Here is a 19341-nt window from a genome sequence, read left to right as displayed (position 1 = left end):
ACTGCTTAGTCTTCAGCTGGCTTACCAATAGTAGCACCAAAAAAAAACCTTACGTAGCTTATGTGTAAAAATAACAAATTATGGTGTGCACACGGTTGCGATGGTGTAACGAAGCCATGTGAAACTGCACTATGCTTTCATTTTATTCCATTGCCTTCCCGTGGTTCAACCACCCAGTACCATGTACGGTGCCTTACTTACATCATTACGGTAAGGGTACGAATCTTTACTCTTCTGACTTGTAGGAGATCTTCTTCCTTGGCAAGCTTTCTTTCGTTCTGTTGCAATCGATCGAGCTTTCCCCTACCGAGCCAATAATGGCCGCTAGGGTAGACGGCGTGAAATCGCACGGAAAAGATCACATAACGGCAATCCAATTTTCTTCAATAATCTCTTTGCCCCACCGGGTGCACTGGTATTATTTACAAAACAATTGTTTTGCCGTGTTGCGACAGCTTTGTACCATCAGTGTAGGTGGCTTCAATTGCACCTACATGCTAATGAGCGATGAAACAGTTTTACATCAATTCAATATTCCTCATACACGATGGCGTAAAAAACGTTTTCCTTTCCTTGAATAAAACATTTCCCTTTGCATAAGAACGTATGTGCATTGCTCAACAATCATAAAACCTAACGTAAAAAAAAAAACAAAGAATGAATAACGTTCACTAGAATAATTCTGGGTTTGAGGAATAAATTAAATTCATTTGTAAATAAAAAGGTAATATATCATTAACACAACAAGCACTTAAATTAATGCAAACCTAAATACAATTAGAAACGAGCATATGTTTATCACATGAGTGTGAAATTGGATCATCAATCTGACGAATGAAATTATGGTAATGTGCTCAATCCATGAAATTATGTTATCGTTCATCACTTTATGAAACTCACATTGTATCAGGTGGCTGTAGTACCGCTACGGAAACCGGGCAAAAATCTGCTGTACATTTATTGGATCAACAATGTAACATCCTACGTTAAAATGTTAATTCCATTCACTTCTTCAACAGCTCCATTGAGGAATACTTCAATCATTTAACACAATTTGACTTTCAATAGCTGCTGGTAGAGTGTTTTAACTTGCAGCTTTCATTCCACAATAAGCACAATGGTTCTTCTCGCGAAGAATGTCAACATTTTGATGTAAAAATATTGCACAATGCACGTTTCCGAATTAATCCCAGGGTATTGGTAAGCCGAAACACTGTCCTTTTTCGGTCGGGTTTTAATGTTTGGTTTCGTTGTAGAGGGTGTGATATAAAACACCTTGCAAGGATTGCATCTCTTTTTCTCACGAACTTCTCTCTTCCCGCCGTCCTGCCACCGTCAGCATCTACCGCCCAATGGTAGATCCTCGACCCCGGAAAGGGAGAAGTTTATTTTTAGACCACCGAACCGAACCGTACCGACGTGACGCGACGTTGTAGCTGAGTTCACTCGGCACTCATCGACAAAGCGAAGCTCAAGCATCCTTTTCACTGCCGATGCATTGCCAAGACACACGAGTACCCAATACGGCCAAACCCAATCACACCCAGCTGCGTACACAATGGCGCTACGCTATCATCACAGTGTTGTGGGCGATTCATACACTTCCCGTTCATGTCTGCCGGTCCGGTCCACACTGATCATTTGTCGCAGTATCTCCTTTTGCTTTGCTTTGTTGTGTTTGCCACGTTCCTACGTGTGCATTCGACGATGAGATATGCCCATTCGTTTTCCGAAAGCGACACGGATAGAATTCGTCAGGGTAACCGTAGGCAAAGTTTTTCCCACACACACACCACTAACGATTGCAATGTTTTGTTTGTTCTATCCTACGAATAAGTTTTGTTTGTGATTTGTTTTTGTTTTAACATTCACAGTATTGTAGCACATAACAGTGTTTTTGTTATTATTTCCTTCGAATCGTTTTTATCACCTGCGTTTCGTCAAAATGTTCGACACTCTCGACTCGTATCTCGTACGTAATAAAAATCAAACCGATGGGTGGGCTGGAAAATAAACGTGGTTGTCAACGACGCATATTCACAGTTGTTGTTGTTTCTTTTACTATTTTAATGCCGGGAGTCGTTTTCGGCACGCATAAACCCAACAGAGAGTAAAATGTGTAGGGAGCGATCTAAAAATAGCATCATCCCTGTCCAACTGATCCTATTGCTATTTACTCACAAACCTTTCCCCGGGATGCTAGGCACCATACCGTGTACGGATGGGTGTATTTGCTACTAGCGACGCACTGTTCATTGACGGTACTGTTATGCACCACAGAAAAACACTATCTGTCGGTAGGGTTGCATACTTTTAGGCGCTGGTAAGAGTTCAACCATATTTAGCTCGCATTATTCGCAGCAACCATCCACGATGGCATCATGTGACGTATGCTGCGTGTTCCCACCATTCGGCACCATCCGGCGTGATAGAATCAAGGACATTCGGCAGACAAATTGCTGGCTTTTACTCTCCATTCTTCTGTCCCCAAAACTGCCCAATCTTTGATCCAACGAAATATGTTGAAACCGTGTGGAAACGTTTCGGTCGGTTTCTAACCATATCACTCTGCACTCCCAAAACCAAACCCAACACACACAGTTTTTAACGTTTTTTGTTTGTTTGTATCCTTTTAGCCTAAATGGTGTTTCACTCTCATCGCTCTCCCAGCTGTAGCACAATCAAACTCACATTTTGCTCTCTCCTTTTTTTGCTCCCGTGCATTTCGCCATGCTCTGTGCATGTGTGCTTTTACGGTTGTGTGTGTGTGTTGGTGTGAATGTTTCTTTTTTATATCTTCCCTCTAGCATCACATTCTATCTTGCTCTCACGCGCGCCTTTTTGCCTACACTGGCACGATGCGGAACGGCGTGAATGGTCAATTCTTCCGGCAATCGATAATTTCCGGTGCAAAGCTGTTTTCCTTCAAACCTGTGTTGTAGAGCCCCGAAAGGCACGGGCCACACTATTCCGGGGGGAGGTACACTGTCACACGCGCACACACAGGTACACACCACAGTCTTTGCCTACACACGTACACACGGTTCCAGCGGGACACATATGCGCATCCATGCAGCTAAATACGGCCGAATGCAATCGAGGATGCATACACGGTACATAAGTTTCCCAAAAATCGTTGATCACTAGCCCAAAGCTGGTGGCCAACGCAAATTGTTCTTCTATTTCCATCAGCGTCTCTTATCTCATTGCAAACGTACGATACTTTGTGTTGCCGCTAATGCATGAGAGGCATGATTTAGCTAACTTCACACTGCAATTATGTGCTTATTTGTGGGCTGTATAATACCCTGCAGACACATTGCTTTCTCAACCACCACTTCCGGATTGGATTTGTCCGTACGGAGCAAAACTAAAACACATTTCACACACTGTTGTTTCACGCCCAAAACCCGGACACAAGCGTGGAAGTAAAACTTCTCCCTCCCGCACACGATGCTATCGTCCACCAGTGGCATAATCTTTTCGCCCCGTGTAAATGAACCTTCCAGTTCCGGTGCAAGAGGGCAATGGTGGAAACATTCGACACGAGCTTCCACTACTTCCACTGTTGCCTTGGTGCCCTTCAAATAGCCCAAACCAACACTGAAGCTTCGGTTCCAAGTTATCTGTCCGCACCGCAAATCAAAAAAGCTTCTTCTTGCAGGGTCCTTATTTATCGTCTCGGTAAGCCGTCCGAGGGAACCAACACAACAACAACAAAAAAAAAAACACTAGTGAAATTCGTCGTCCCAGGTCGTCCGAAATACTGACACGTTCAGCGGCTAACGAAGGACTGAACCGTTGTGGACTCGGGCAAAATTTACATACACTGCAAAACCGGTCGTCCCGGTTGCCTGCTCGGCAACATGCCTGCTCGCTCGCTTGCTCGCTGGATGCTTTTCGGACAAGCAGGACAAGTGCCACCAGTGCCAAACTTATACGCACCGGCGCTCAATAATTACCGTACCCGGTGAGTTACCGCGGAGTAGGTAATTTTGGAACCCAATCAGCAGGAGAGCTAATGAGGAGCAACCGTGCAACTCTGTGAGGAGCGAAGGCCTCGACTTGGATTTGAAGTAGTGAGCACGGTTGTGAGCTCCATCGCCAGCAGGGACGGATGTAGGCTGTGTTAACATTTATTTCGTGCCGGGATAGTTCACGTCCAAAAATGTAGCATTTTGCTTCCATGTACGTATTCGCGTTTGTAAACGCGTAGATTTTGGTCAAAATCTCCTCGGATATCGTGTATTTATTTCCCTCACAAAACGATCTACTAGCGAGATAATGCTTTTGTTTCCAAAACTTACTGTCGAATCGATTTCTCTCTGGTCACACTTAATCGTGCTCATCTTCAGGCACTGGTCGCTCTTGACGTTCTCATGTGGTCTTCCCTTCTCAGAAGATGAACAGAGAAAACAAAACATCACAGAGCGAATGATCTGTTCTGGTAAACTATTGTTTTGGTTGTTTCGTACGATCTCGCCCCTTCTCTCTCTTTCTCTCTCGCTCTCTTTGCTACATCAACACCTTAATAAAAAGAAAAACCCCGTTTCAATACCAGCAACGTTCTTTACAAACGCTGTGGGACGGGTAGAAAAAATCAATACGTTTCGCATCGGGGACGCAATAATCAAACCGAAAACCCTACGTATCTACGTCAGCAGACAAGGCAAGGAGCAGTATCGGCAAGCGCCAAAAGACGTCAACAAGCAGAAGCCAACGAGAAACCCATGTTGTGTACCGTACTGTGTGTATCCCCAGCAAGTCACTCAGGCCAAACGGTGTGTGCGAAGGAACGCGTCCGAGCGCTTAGACCCTTTTTGCTTGTCTATGGGTTGCTTTGAGGTGAGAGAGAGAGACAGAGGAGGGATGGGGATGAGTGTTTTGCTTCCCTTGTTCCGTTCACACTTCATACCGGGAATGGGATTCACGACCGGAGGTTCGAGTGACCATGCAGAGAGTAAGCACGCCACTCAGCATCCTCGTCCAAGGTCATTGATATGAATTTATTAATTGGATATCTACTCTTTCTGGTTTACTCTCCGAAGCGCTACACACCAATCAAACAACACCAACACATGCACCCGCATTGTACGGAGTTGTAGTATCTCCGAAGAGTAATTTCTAATCTTTTACCAAATAGTAATAAAAAAACCCCCGATTTATGAGAAGAAATGAAGAAAATTCGTGTGCTGCCAAGCACAAAACCGTTTAATAACTACGTTAAGGCAAGGGAAATGTCACTCGGTTTTACTGCCCATACACGTGCTAGCTGTGGGCAGTAATTGCTAACCCCCTTCTGTATACGTCAGTGACACTGTACCGGTGGATTCACCAACACCACCACACCATAACGATCCCAGTTGTCAATGGGGCAAATGTTCCAACACACGTCACTAACGTTTACACACGAAGCGAGAACGCTTTCGGTCTATGAGGAAGAATGAAATCAACCGTATTATCAAATCAACAATAATAAAAAAAACACACACACACACCATCAACATCAGCTTACAATACTGACGTCAGGGTTTCCTACACACAATAGTTAATCCCTTACGCTAGTACGACCAGCGCCCTTGCAAAAAAAAATTTAACTCAAGCACTTGGTCGAGCATTTTTGCATCGTATGAAGCTACTACCCTCAGCTATAGGGGTTATCATTAAATCGCAATCATTTTCCAACCCCGTACATGACGTGCATGGCCATACGCTATGCGCTGAACAACTGGGCGTCTCCATTGCTACTACTGTGGGTAGATATTTGAAAATAAAATGTTTAACGATGTTCATTCACACGGTTTCCTTTCTCTTGCAAATCATGACCTCCGTACCGGAAACTGCTCAAACATCAATAGATCATCTCTACATTCGAGTATAATTCGTAAATATAAACTCTGCTGCTTATCTATCGTACTACGTTGCAGTATCGATCTCTTTTTTTTTGTTGGTGCTTAACGATCCCAGTATGTCAAGCGCAGCATAATGCAATCTCTGCGGGGAAACCTTAGAATTAACCGCACTGATTACACGATCACTCCGATACTGCACACACACGCACACTGATTTGGTGCAATGTTATCTGCTGCCACAAACTACCCATTCCCAAATGGGAGATTTGAAAATTTTGACCACAATCAATAAGCGGCATCGAACAACGGACACAAAAGGACGAACTTTGTGCTGCGACCAGAGCGCATCAAACCCATTGTGTACGACCCAGTAACATACTTTCTTCCTCAGCCCCACGGTTTTGGCCCTGTGGTACCACACGGGATAGGGCCGGATAGTGTATGTTCACATTATTACTATTATTGCACATCTTCATCGTCTATAATGAAATTTATAACAGCAAATAATTTACGAGCGCCTGCTAAAGGGAACGCGACCGGGCTGGCACAAAACTTTTGCCCCGAAAAATAGGCCATCGCATGGTGAAACGGTGTGCACAAAAGTGATAGTGGCCATGACAGAGCGATGGCGAAAAGGGAAAGTAATGGTGCGAGTGGAAGGGCTGCAAGCAAGAAATGACACAAAAAAACAACCCCAACGTTGCCCCAAGATACTGCAGTACCGTACACAGATACCGTCGATGTCGGTTTCTGATGATACCGTGGCGCTAACGGTACACGACGTTCCATGCATGAAAACTCGACGAACAATCGCATACCAGGGTGAGGGGGACAATTGCAACAAGCAACTGTATGGTAAATGGGCGGAATTGCAGAGCGCGACCGTGTTTCTTCCTCGGCAGTACAAAGACCACCGACCGCAGCCGGTGGTAAATGGTAGTTGACAGTTTCTTGCCAATTTTTCCATGCACGGGCCCGCCCTATGGTTCACTCCGGTCTTACGTGCACGTGCAGATAAAGATGTGCCAGGGGCCTCGAAAAGTGAAATGCAACAACAGCAAAAAGCCAATTGACGATGCAATGAAACGTGCGCCCCGTGAAACGGGGAAAAGTCATTCCGGTGAAGCCACTTAGTCGAGAACGGGTGAGGGAAAATGGTATTGGGGTGGTAAAGGGCAAACATCCCGTACCCTCCCATTGCAAAGCAACTGACAGAAGTCATAGGAACCCTCTGGCCATGGCGTGGAAGAATGGGAGGTGCGAACAAAGTAACCTTCTCAATTCCCCCGAATGGCTTGTCTTGTGCGTCTAGTCCTCCAGTTGCGATGTGCATATGGATGTGTGTATGTCGGAGACACTTTGCCTTTTTCGCTCCCTTGTTTTATTTGCCTTTGTTTCGCTCGGCACCGCAAGACACGAGACGAACGCGGTCCTGACCTACAAAAGCCTTGAAGAACAAAGCGAATTAAGGGAAGGAATTAAAGACGGTGCTCTTGTACGGCTGCGTTTGCATACAGCAGCCGCGAAGACAACAGCCACGGTGCCACAATGCTGAAGAGGACGTGCGCTTCCAGACAAATAAAATTGTCAGCCAAAAACAAAAAAAAACAAATCCCCCCCCATCGATTGAGTGCATGTGCAGTTTCTTTTTAAACCCCATTACAGATCAATAGTGAGGTCATGTGTGTGTATGTGTGGGGTGGGGAGGAGTTGTGAGGATTCCAGACATGATTACTGCGCGCATAACAGGGCACGAGCAGCACACGTCCCACTACTGGGGAACAAATTTGAGATACTTTCGGCATGAAGCTTCCTACGAACCGTGCACCGTAAATAGCTTCCATCCTATTCAAACAGAATGACGGCACGGAATTGACGCTGACAAGCTTTCAAGCTAATTAAATGGCTACCGAAACTCTAAATGTCATCGACATCCCACGCTTTTACAGCTCGCAGATATTGCCAATCCGCGGCAGCAAGCGTGCGGGTTGTACTTTAAAATTTCACCAATTGCAAGCGCCACTGGGAGGTGGGCTAATTCCGATGGATTTATAATTCATCGACCTTATTTCTAATGCCATCCGGCGGCTTAAGAATAATAAGCCATCAGGCACCGATTGGATAGAAGCCGAACTGATGGACAAATGGAGTTGCAGCGCTAGAGAAAAAAAAATCATCGAATGAATACTGAGGTATATGGGATTGTGAATCGATGCCTGGTGATTGCAATCTGGGTATCATGAACAAGAAGAGAGCTAAGCCATAGTGCAGCAATTACAGGGGTATTACGGTGTTCAATAACGTCCACAAATTATTCTCCGTTATACTACAAGTTTGTTGTCCCATTCGCCGAAAAGCTAATTGTCAGCAATCAGAGAAGATTCCTAAGCGGAAAATCAACCACTGATTAGATCTTCTCCATGCGGCAGATCGTGGAGAAGGTGGCGGAGCAGCAGCTTCCTTCCATCTCTTCAACGACTTCTAGGCTACGTACGATAGCATAGCATGGTAAGCCAGAGTAGTGCGAATAACAATGACCAACGTCACATGCCAGGTGATGGTAGAAACTCTCAAGGCTACTTTGCTACCACCATGGAGATAGCTTGTTTACTCTTTAACCTAGGGCTAGAGAGGGCCATCCCTGACTCGAAGACGGAAACTTCGGGGACTATTCTATAAGTCAATCCAAGTCCTTTCATACACTATTGGCATAGACATCATCATCACGTAGCGTAATTAATGTTAAGATACGCGCTAGTATGCCAGCTGCCAACCAATATTTCCACAGTTTGAGGAAACCTCTCCATTCAAAGCACTTGTCGCAACGAACGAAGTTGGTAATATAGATAACTTATATAGCACCAGTGCTCAAATACGACTCTGAGACATGACCTTTGTTCAAAACTGACGAAACCCTCTTAGCCTCGTTCGAGAGGAAGATGCTCAAACATATTTTTGGCCCCGTATGTGTGGAAGGACAATGGAGGAGTCGCTTCAATGACGAGCTCTATGAGCAGTACGGCGAAATTAGACACAGGCTCCGGTGGGCTGGTCATGTCATAAGAATGACACCGGACAACCCAACCCGTAAAGTCCATTTAGATCGTCCACACGGACGCAGTAGGCATGGAAGGGTGAAATTGAAATTGAGTAATGGCGTTCATGAGTCCTGAATAATGGATTGGCTTTCGAGTACCGGAAAGTGAGACGTTTAGAGGACTCTTGCAGCATACCAAAACCAGGAAGCGATTGTAGCGTATAATAAATAAGTGAATAAGTATTCCCATACATTAACTCTAAACTTCGCCTCCGAATTAAGTCACTGACGATCGAGAAGAAAGAAGCGATAGGAAAGAACCCTCACTAGTAGGAACATTAGAACCGAGAAGCCTACTGCATACCGTTTCGCTACTGCCGAGTACTATCGAAAGGAAAAAAAATGGAAATTCCATGTCCACAGGTGACCGGTTTTCTGACCGAACGTTTAACGTCATACGGGAACAGTCCGTTGCGCGTGACGTACGCTACTTCGCTAGCTGCCCCCTCGGGCTTTTCTGGCTCGGGGCTGCATTATTACGTGTGGCAAAACGAGAGCGTGTCTATGCGCGCGCAAACACTAAAAACTAAACCTTCGAAACAATTTTGTATCCAAAATCATAGCACGAACGACAACAGAGGGAACAAAATGGGGCGAAACAAAACAAAACAAACACAAAATGATAGAAAGTTCTTTCACACTAAAAGAAAAACCGCTAGCGGAAACACTAAGAGATAAACAGAAGCATTTTTAGCGCCCGCGTAACGCGGCATTAGTGAGGAAGATAGTAACGAAAAGAAGAAACGGCTCAAAAAAATGGAAAGAAACACACGGGTTTCAGGTGGAACGAATGGCCCTCTGCTGGCCGGTGGCTTCAACCGTGAGCTCGGCACATCCACGGCACGCGCGGACTTACCTTCAAACTCCGGCGTGGAACGAATGTCCTCATCGGAGCTGCTGAAGGACCGTTGCTGGGGCAGGTACGGACCACCGAGCGGTCGCTTGTGGGATTTGGTAGGCTCGGGTGGAAGATGAACCCCACCGACACCTACCCCACCACCCAGACCGCTGGTACCGTGGCTCGAGCTGGATTGGAGCGATTCGGCGTAGTGCTGCTGCTGTCTCGGGTGCACCAAATGTGGATGGGTACGCATAAGATCTTCAATTTCACTCTGTGAAGAATTTTAGAACAAAAACGAAACACATAAATGAGGTTATTCGGTACTGACTAATGAATTTCTGCTCCTCTTAGGTAGACCATTGATTTTTCTAACAAGAAATTGAACCATTTAGAGGAATTGGATAACACTCTATCTAACACCCACCTGATAGTAGCTTGGATCATCGTGACCATAACCACCCATCGAACCGCCACCGCCTGCATGCGTTATGTGGACCTGGGGTGCCATTGAATGTTGACCTCCGTACGATCCTCCGCCGTGCTGCATTGGTGGCTGAGGCAGCTGCGAATGCTGTCCGTAGGTGCCACCGTACCCAACACCCTGCTGGCCCCCGGGTCGGCCACCGTACATGCCTACCTGCCCGTGGCCCATCTGTTGCATCCGGCCCATCTGCTGATGTCCGGGCGACATCATCATGTCCATCCCGCTACCATCCGACTGCGACAGCCGGCGGGTGGGTGGATCCTGTTGGCTGTACTGCCGGCGTAACTGGCTGTTCGCCCGTTGCATCGGATTGTTTTCCTTCTCCGCTGCGCTACGTGCTCGCTCCAGCTTGGGCCGCTTGTCGGAGGGATCGAGTGGGTCGAGCATGGTTTGGGGTAGTGTCTGCGGGAAGGAATCGAGACGAAAGGTGCGTTAATGTCGGGCATCTTAAGGCTTGTAACGATTATCTTACCCTCGGATCACCCTCCTGCCTTCGTATCACCCCGTCGGGACTGGTGCTTTTGTTCATCCATTGTCCCGTCTTTGACAGAAGTTCCTGCTTTTTCCTACACACTATGCATACCCATATGACCTGCGAAATTGTTAACCAAAGAATAAAACCATTATATTAGTGCATGTAGTAAACTATGGCTATGGTACACATTTTAAAACCATGCCGTAGATAAATCGTTAAGTAAGCGATATTGCATTTAGCACTCGGTTTTCGAAATTATTTGAATTGAGTTAGAAATTGAAGTAACAATAACTAGGGAAAAACACACTTGGCGATTTAGAATTAAACTATTTGCATGAGTTATGTGCTGAGTTGCAGTATAAGTGCGAATATGCTAACGCATACCACAACCAAAAGCTGCTGATTGTGCACATTACAACCAACAGCCAAATACAAACAACTTTTGACCGTAGACGTATTGTCATAAGGTGCAATTGGTCAACACGATCTCTTTCGTAACTTGTGAACTTTGTTTGAATGTAATGATGCACGCTACAAGAGTTTACGATTCACGATACAAGAGTTCGTTTCTTTAGGTGCGATTAGACGACACGCACTTTGCTCGAATTGTTGTAATTTAGAATGTACCGGTTTATCTAAAGAATTTAATTCAATAGTTTATATTAGCTAAAGTAAATTTATCCTTTCAATCAGTTTGACACGTTTGACAGTTGCTGGTTATTGGTTGGTTGACAGTTATGGTTTGCTTAGTTTACTTTGATTAATGTTTCAATTAATTGATAACATATGATAAGTTCGGGGGGATAATAGTTCGACGGAGCAAACAACTTGAAACCATTAATTATCCAATCACTGCTGGTCTGGGCATCGATAATAGTGTTCCCATATTTCCAATTCCATGAAGATATTTCGCAAGCCATCTTGATTGAAAACATGCTTTTGTTGTTTAATTTAGTCTTATTTTCCACACTAAAAAATGATTTAATCTGAACAAAATAGCTGTATTGTGTGCTAAACTTCTCTTTCCTTCCCTTAATTTAGAGTGTCTCAAGCAGCGTGTTATTTTCGCTAGCAAAAAAGAAGTATTTTCATCCAGCGTATCCACACATCTCGTATGGGATCACCCGGAGCGTACACAATTATGCACCGGAAAGCACAACTTGTGTATAAATTTTTAAATTTGATTTTCTGCGTTGACTCTTACCCCAACCATTTAACTGTGGTCTCCCCAGCTGTGGTCTGTGCAGTCCAACCGGCGGTAAAGCATTAGAGCGTTCATCAGCAGCTCTGCATTTTTAGCGCACACAGTTCGCATCGCTCACGACAACGTGCGTTGTTTTGATGCCAACAATTTAAATGCGCTGCGTATCATGAAATATTAACCATACGCCAAAACGGCTCGCGGCAATTCCCATCCGGCAGGCAATTCTCCACCGTGTGCCACCTGAGCACCTCGCCCCGGCGATATCCCGGCCAGCCTCACACACATTTTTGGGTCAGCGAAACCTCTCGAGCCCACCCAGTCAAAATGGGGTTGGGCTGTGCTTGGCAACTGTTCGCAAACAGCTGCCCCAAGAAAATCGGCTGCCACCAACAAGACGGCACTGGACGCGCGTCAGACATAATGAATGAAAATCGCCCCCTTGCTTGCCCACCCACAGCGGTCTCAACGCTCTGCGAAATTAGTTTTCAATGATCCAATTTGGATTGGTTGGAACGCAGTCGCAAAAGGGGCGAGCGCTCGGAAGGAACGCTTCGAGGATGCCTTCGTGAGCCAAAATAATAATTATTACTTCGGGTCTTCCCGCGCTTCCCTTTCGGTGGCAAAAGCATTCCACCGAGGATGTGAGAAAGGAAGAGAGAGAGAAAGCGACAAAAGAAAGAGGAAATGAAACGAAACGGCCGGAAAATCGGACGAAAATTCGGTGCCCATTTTGGCGTAGCACAGTGCAATGCCACTTCAGATTTTCGTCATATTTCATCGCCGGCGACGTTAGCCCGGGGGAGGGCGTTCGCCACCCGATTCGTCCCTTGCGTCGCCCTTCGTTTTCGCCGGCGTTCACTGGCAAAATGAAATGCTTCCACAGGCACGATACAGCCCGATACACGGCCCGTCTGCCCCGTTAATAGTCAGTCAAAGTGTCCGTCTCGTGGCAGCATTGCTCAACCCCACCGTGCTGGCAACATTGACAAAAACGCCGAATCGCCGGGAAGGAGTCGATGGTGCTGCTAGACAGCCGGATAACGGCGATCAGTTGCCGCGCCGTAGCATATGCGGATTGGATTTTTGGGAGAAAACACTGGCACCAGCATTCTGGGCGCCTATGCTGATGAGCCAGCCAGCGCGGCAAGCCCAACCCCAATCCGGCCCCGAATATCCTCCCGTCTCGATGCGATGGAGGAGGCCACGCGCTAGGCGTAACGATAATGACTGGGACGAGACCGAATGAATACCACAGACTAGACACAGTAGTGCATACCGCCACGAGACAAATCACGCACACACGAGGCGAAATGCGAGAGCGGGTACTTAAAATTATGTTCACTTATATTATACGTTCCCAATCCGCCCCACGCTACACAATAGCGTACAACGCGTTGATTTTCAGCTTTCGTTTAGTGCCAGCAAAAGAAGATTGAAGTCGAAAATTATGACCCATGTAAATGCTGTCCAGCGCTGCCTGCATGGTGCCAAAGCCTATGCCACACATTTGTGGCTCATTGTCCTCGGAAAGGGTCCTTTATGAGGTGGAGGGGAAGGGTTCCATCCTCCCCCTCTCCTATTGTGTGTGGGAATGCATGAACGGGATCGGGACGGTCGTTAGTTCCAAACTAGTAGGCAAAATCCCAAATTCGCCAACCGGCCCGCTTTCCTGTTCGTTCATAAATCAAAAATCAATAGCTGGCAACGATGGAGCGATACACTGTGTAAGCTGCGTGGCAAGAGCAATTCCTTCGAAATGACGTCATTTCATTCATTCGCATTCGGGTTTTTCGGCAAAGGTAGGCGGCCCTAATCTTCGCCGTGGTGTGTGTTTGTGTGGGAAGCGAAACGTGGTAAAGTTTTCATCTTCGATGACTTTCCACTCCCGAACTGCAGACCCGATACAGTGTTACCTCCTCGTGCGCGCGTGCTCACGTTTCTTCACGGGGTGCGATTTTTTTTTTTACGTGAGCTGTTTTGTTACAACGTTTATGTAGCGCCTCTTTTTGGCATTTGCTTCTTGCGCATTTTCCATCACACTCACTGAGGCAGCGCATGATGAGTCGGCCGGATACGTTTCCAAGAAATCCTCAATCAATACGACGTGGCGTTTGACTTGCCTCGCTATCTAGGATGTATTTATCGTGAAGGTTTTGCTTTGATTGTTGTAAGTACCGTCTAAAAACGCTCTAGTTAAAAAATTCCTGTGTAAAAAAAGATTTTTCTCAATCAAGTGCCTAAAACCCACAAAAACTACATCAAACAAAGTATGCAATTTGCTTGACAACATTAAACGCCTTAAGTTATGCTCGTTGCATAGCATCGATCGCTTAGTTATTTTTCAAATTGCTCCCATTCGAACAATTTTTGCTCTAGTTAGGTAGAACAACATCTCTTTCAGTAATTAGTAATCTCTTTAGAAAGTCTCCTAGTCGGAAGACATTTCTTAGTGAACAAATCCTTTTTCGTACCATGTTTGATAACAAATAATGTGCCCAACACCAACACCTTTCGCGGCTTACCTTGTTGTTGCGTAGTGTTACTTTGCCACCGCATTTGGCACAGCAGCGAATGTTGCAGTAGTGACAAATGTGCCCAATACCGTCCGCAAACTTTGTCTTGAGGCAGATATGACACGTGGCCTCTAGCTCCACGCCTGCCTTCTTCTGTTGTTCCGACTTCTGTCGGATCGAGTCGACGAGTGTGGCTACCTCGTCCTGTTTGCGTCTGTTGAAAAGTGGATAAATAAAATAAAAATAGATAAATAGGTATATTAAACAATGATAAAGAACACTTGAATTGTTAACATTAGTTATGAACTTCAATGCACTTATCAGTAATATTCTTTTTTGTAAAATACTATTAACTCTCTAAACGGGTATTTCACCATCATCAGCAGTTTGTACAGTGGAAATAGTGGCAATTTCTCTATGCATATGTCAACATGAAAAACCTAGGCCAACGTATGGTCTATTTTTTCCACCCCACAAGAAATGATTATAATTGTTGGATAGCGTAACTGACTCCAAGTGGTACTGCATACGCGGCAGTAATAATCGAGTTTTAAAAATGATTCCAAATAATTGCAGTTTTTCTCCAGCGCTGCTCTCGCGCACAAAGCGTGCAAATAGGCAAATAGGAACAATTTTAATTTTACATTACTTTGCACGAGGGAGGGTATTTGTTTAATCAGAAATCAATTATCAATTCTAGGCCAGATGCACCGATGCAGTGCAGAGTGCACAGCGTTAGGCAATTATTTATTTATGTTATAACGACTCCGTCCTCATGATTCAGAAATTAACTGCAGCATTTTCATACGGTTTGGATAATCCTGGGTAACATTGGTTGTATGAGGCAAATAAAAAAAAAACAAATTCATCTACATCCCCACTTACCGCATTATTTCATTCTCCCGTTCCTCTTCTTGCTTCTGGCGCATCATCACACCCTCGATGATGGCCCGTTCCTCCTGCGTCAGGTGCGACAGATCGGGCATGTCGTCCATTTTGCTGTCGCTTTGATAATAATTCACCCGCTGATCCGTGGAACTGTGTGGAACTTTCTCCCTTTTACTCACGCTCGCAATTACATATACTTCACGTACAGCGACTGCGAGTCAGGGGTCGTATTTCCGTAAACACCGGTTCGCACCTTGTTTATCGATTCCGAAACATGTCTGGCCAAACCGAAACAGCCAGTACGTACTAGTGATTTGATTTTTTTTCTTTCGTTTCTTCCCCTTTTCGTAGTTAACAGTTTATCACAAATGACGGCATGGTGTAATTATTCACCGCTGATTTTTCACGTTTGAAATGTTTTACAGTAGTTGTTACTGTGGCCATGTTTATTCCTACACGGTAGCGCTGAGATATGCAATATGATGTTAGCACTTGGGCATAGTTTGACTGGTACCTTAACACCGATAACACCGGTGTGTTCACTGCACAGTGTACGATTGGTTAAGCATTTTCTATCTTTTTTTTGTTTGCAAATTACCACACACTAATTGTCGCCTCTTAGCGCCACACCACCGAACTGTCAACACTTTTTCTTCTTGCGAAACAAATCAGCAAACGACGGTGCATCCACTGAGCGACACATACCGTCCGTATCGCTTCGATCCCGGTTCGTCACTTGCAGCCCATCACTGGCATCGAGTTCACTGTTGCACCGGCAGCGGATCGCGATCACTTCTACGCGGCACAATCTTCCGGCACGGCATGCTCGGACGGGTTGCACTGTGCTCACTGGCTGGCCCCGACGCCTAGAACCATCGTCGTCGTTATCGTCACCGTTGGCTACACTGGAGAATCGAATGTCGCGGTTGGTTTGGGTGAACATCTTCCCAGCACAAGCGTCACTGAATTTGCGGATTGGTTGCTGTTGCAGATGCTGCCGTTTTGGTGTTGGCTGCGCTGCTAGTGCGCAGACCACCCGGCCCGTATTACAATCGCCGTTCCACCGTTCAACCGAAATCACGATGGCGGATTGGGGCGTGTGTTTGCCAAAGACGCACCACCCACCCTGCCACTTGCTCAGGATGAATGGTGCATGGCTAGATACGATTTGTACGGTTGACGTTGCCCACTGGTATGCATCATGAATGGGTTGAATAGTTTTTCGACTACGGTGTGTGCGTGTTTGTGTTTTGGGTGAATCCTGGTGGTTTAAACAAAGGAAAAATATCATTAGATTTGTTGATTGTTCGTTTTGTAAATCATTGCGGTATGAAAGTATGGTTATGAAGAATTTATGCTTTATTTATTTGTAATACTCTTAGTAAAATACCATGCGTCTCCATCATTTTTCCAAAGAAAGACTAGGCGTCTCCATTAACTTCAAAAGAGACTAGGCGTCTCCACCAACAAATGAATGTAGCGTCAATGCTGCAAAGTGTGAATGAAACGAATGGAAACGTTTGAAAAAAAAATAAACAAATTCTGTATGGTTATTTAGCTTTATAAAGAAAAAAAAATTCCCAGTAAGGGATTAATCGACAAAACCATTCCCCAAACAAACTCACTGCCACCGTTTGTTTTGTTCTTGCTACGTGGCCATTCCCATGCCCAGGATCGATTCCCAGAATATGTTTTTTTTTTGCCGCACATGCAACCATCATCGATTCTTGGCTCGTATCGTAACGCGCCCTACGTCACGAGCTTATCTTCAACCGTACGTACACGGCGTACGCTCACAGGCAAGCTACTCATTTCCAGTGCCCGCTACTGTAAGAATGTGCGTGGGTTACTGAAACACACTCCCGCATCTATTGTGCGCCCTTCAATGGCAAACGTTGCCCGTGTTAGGGTGGTCAACGCGACACGGCTGAGGAACCTTACTCTCACACACCTACACACACACACGTCCGAAAGCTTATTTATTTGGGAGAGCAGTTCAGAGAAGAAGAAAGAAAAAAAAAGGTAACGAAACGCACCATCGAAAGCCCTTGCCAACTTTCCCACACTGCTTGACGCATTGTCAATTTTGCGCTCCTCTTTTCCCATTTTGCCCGCTTCCAACCAGACAGCTGGAGTGGTTCCCTTCCGTTTTTTGGCAGAGCAAATGGAAAGTCAATTTTCATTATCGGCGCATGCTCCGATGAACTGTGAAAAATGGATAAGAGCGTGAAAGAGTACGCTAGCGTGGTGACGGAGCGGTGGTACTCAAGCACACGGATGAGTACGGCAGCAGGACGGCGCGAGTAGGAGTGCACGTTATGCTCAGTGAAATGTTTCATCGTAACGGCGTGTAGGGTAACTCATGACACTCAGCTACTTCGAGCAATGTCGACTGATGAGATGAGCGTGTGGAGAAATCAAACAATGATAGCGTGAGATTATTAGTCTCACTAAATCTCATTATAGCCGACTTGGACTAGTAGCGTACTTCAGGGGCGAAAGATAAGTAAGTGAAGAATCGTTTGTAATTGTGTTGATAACTAACCAATGAAAACCAAAAAAGCATACAAATATAAGGATGTACATATCGTTCCAGTGTGTATAGCAATAAAGAACATTTTCATGAGGAATGCTCATTGAACGATAAATTTGGTGGCAAGAAAAAATCATTCTTACCTCTGCGATTATTCACCACCCTTTGTCGCCTTACGGAGGGTACAGCTTTGATATGGTCTCCATTTTTTCCTCACAAAATCACGCTTCTCTACTTCATCGCCAAACCGTACGCCCTGGTGCATAATCTTTACCATCGCATCACTGACAATAAAATGGGAATCACTTTCTTAATACCCCCAAACGCTTTGTTGTTCGCTTCCCCTCATTCACTACGTTCTTAATCGGATGTTGTTTAAAATTCGTTGTACCTTCAAACATATGACTACACTGCCGCTGGTAGCTTGCAAACACATCACACACCTACCCACACCGTTGTAAACTTATTGCTGCAATTTTTTTCTTTTTTTTAATTTGGAAACCATATGGACGTGGTTAAACACTGTACACTTCAGCCAGATTGAATCATACATCGTACGGAGGGGGTTTTGTTTTTTTTTTTGGTGATTTGCTACACGCACGCGGTGATTCACTAATCGATTGTGGTGGCCCAAACGGGATCGAATTGCGAATTAATGGGTCGGCCCTTGTAGCACATGGAATGGCAGCGTGTATTGCACGGTTAGCGCTTGCCCGTACGCCAGTAAACACGCTCGTCAGCCATTGCGGGGTTCACTCACTTCACCATGGCTAGCAGCAGCCGCACATTCACCACCAGCAGTGCATAGCCAGTGCATGACGAACACCATCGTACGGTAAGCAGCAAGCGAAAACTACACCAGCTGGCGCTCCTTTGTTTGGAGACGCTGTCGAAGATCCCCGATCCGTTTCTGCTAACCGTTTTGTTTCTCGCTAAACCTTCTTATCGGCACGGTACACTTCACCAACTGCATATTTGTTGAACCGCTTGAACGCTGTATTTTTTCCACTGGGTACTTGATACTCCTGCGAAGACAATTTAGATTATGGGATTAACTGCAACTAGCAAATGTATTTTTTGTGATAAAGTTGTTAAAAACAAGCGTCAGTTAAAGATTAATTAACATTAACAGACCACACGAACATATGGCGGATGGAGTTGGTTAGTATATTAGGCAACACATTGTCTCCTTGTACCAACTGCACCACTTTCACAAGACAAAGGAATAGCTTGAAACTTATAAAATTCACACTATTGTTTAAATTACACAACGCATCCTCAAAGTATCGCCGGAAAATTCACTACACCAAACAAACGGAGTTCCAGAAAACAAAGCAACCGACCACAACGCTGAGGGTATCTACCGTGCACTATCAAACATCCAGTAAATGCACTTTATAATGCACATCACCAATCACTTCAGCGCCAGGATTCCGAAGGATGATCTCTTAATC

The 19341-nt window shown here is 45.3% G+C and overlaps 1 protein-coding gene across 1 annotated transcript in view; it reads right to left on the bottom strand.

Moving 5' to 3' along the window:
- The window catches only part of LOC128719435 (uncharacterized), a 38247-nt gene extending 22786 nt beyond the window's left edge, over nt 1-15461 (bottom strand). The window contains exons 1-5 of the mRNA XM_053813060.1: nt 15352-15461; nt 14476-14680; nt 10747-10866; nt 10215-10676; nt 9806-10061 (exon numbers count right to left, since the gene is read on the bottom strand). Coding sequence (XP_053669035.1) covers nt 9806-10061; nt 10215-10676; nt 10747-10866; nt 14476-14680; nt 15352-15461 — 1153 coding nt within the window. The remainder of the gene's footprint in view (nt 1-9805; nt 10062-10214; nt 10677-10746; nt 10867-14475; nt 14681-15351) is intronic.
- Between the last annotated feature and the right edge of the window lie 3880 nt (nt 15462-19341).

This window comes from Anopheles marshallii, chromosome 2, assembly GCF_943734725.1.
Source record: "Anopheles marshallii chromosome 2, idAnoMarsDA_429_01, whole genome shotgun sequence".
Lineage (NCBI taxonomy): Eukaryota > Metazoa > Arthropoda > Insecta > Diptera > Culicidae > Anopheles > Anopheles marshallii.
This window is presented reverse-complemented; position numbering and strand designations above follow the sequence as displayed.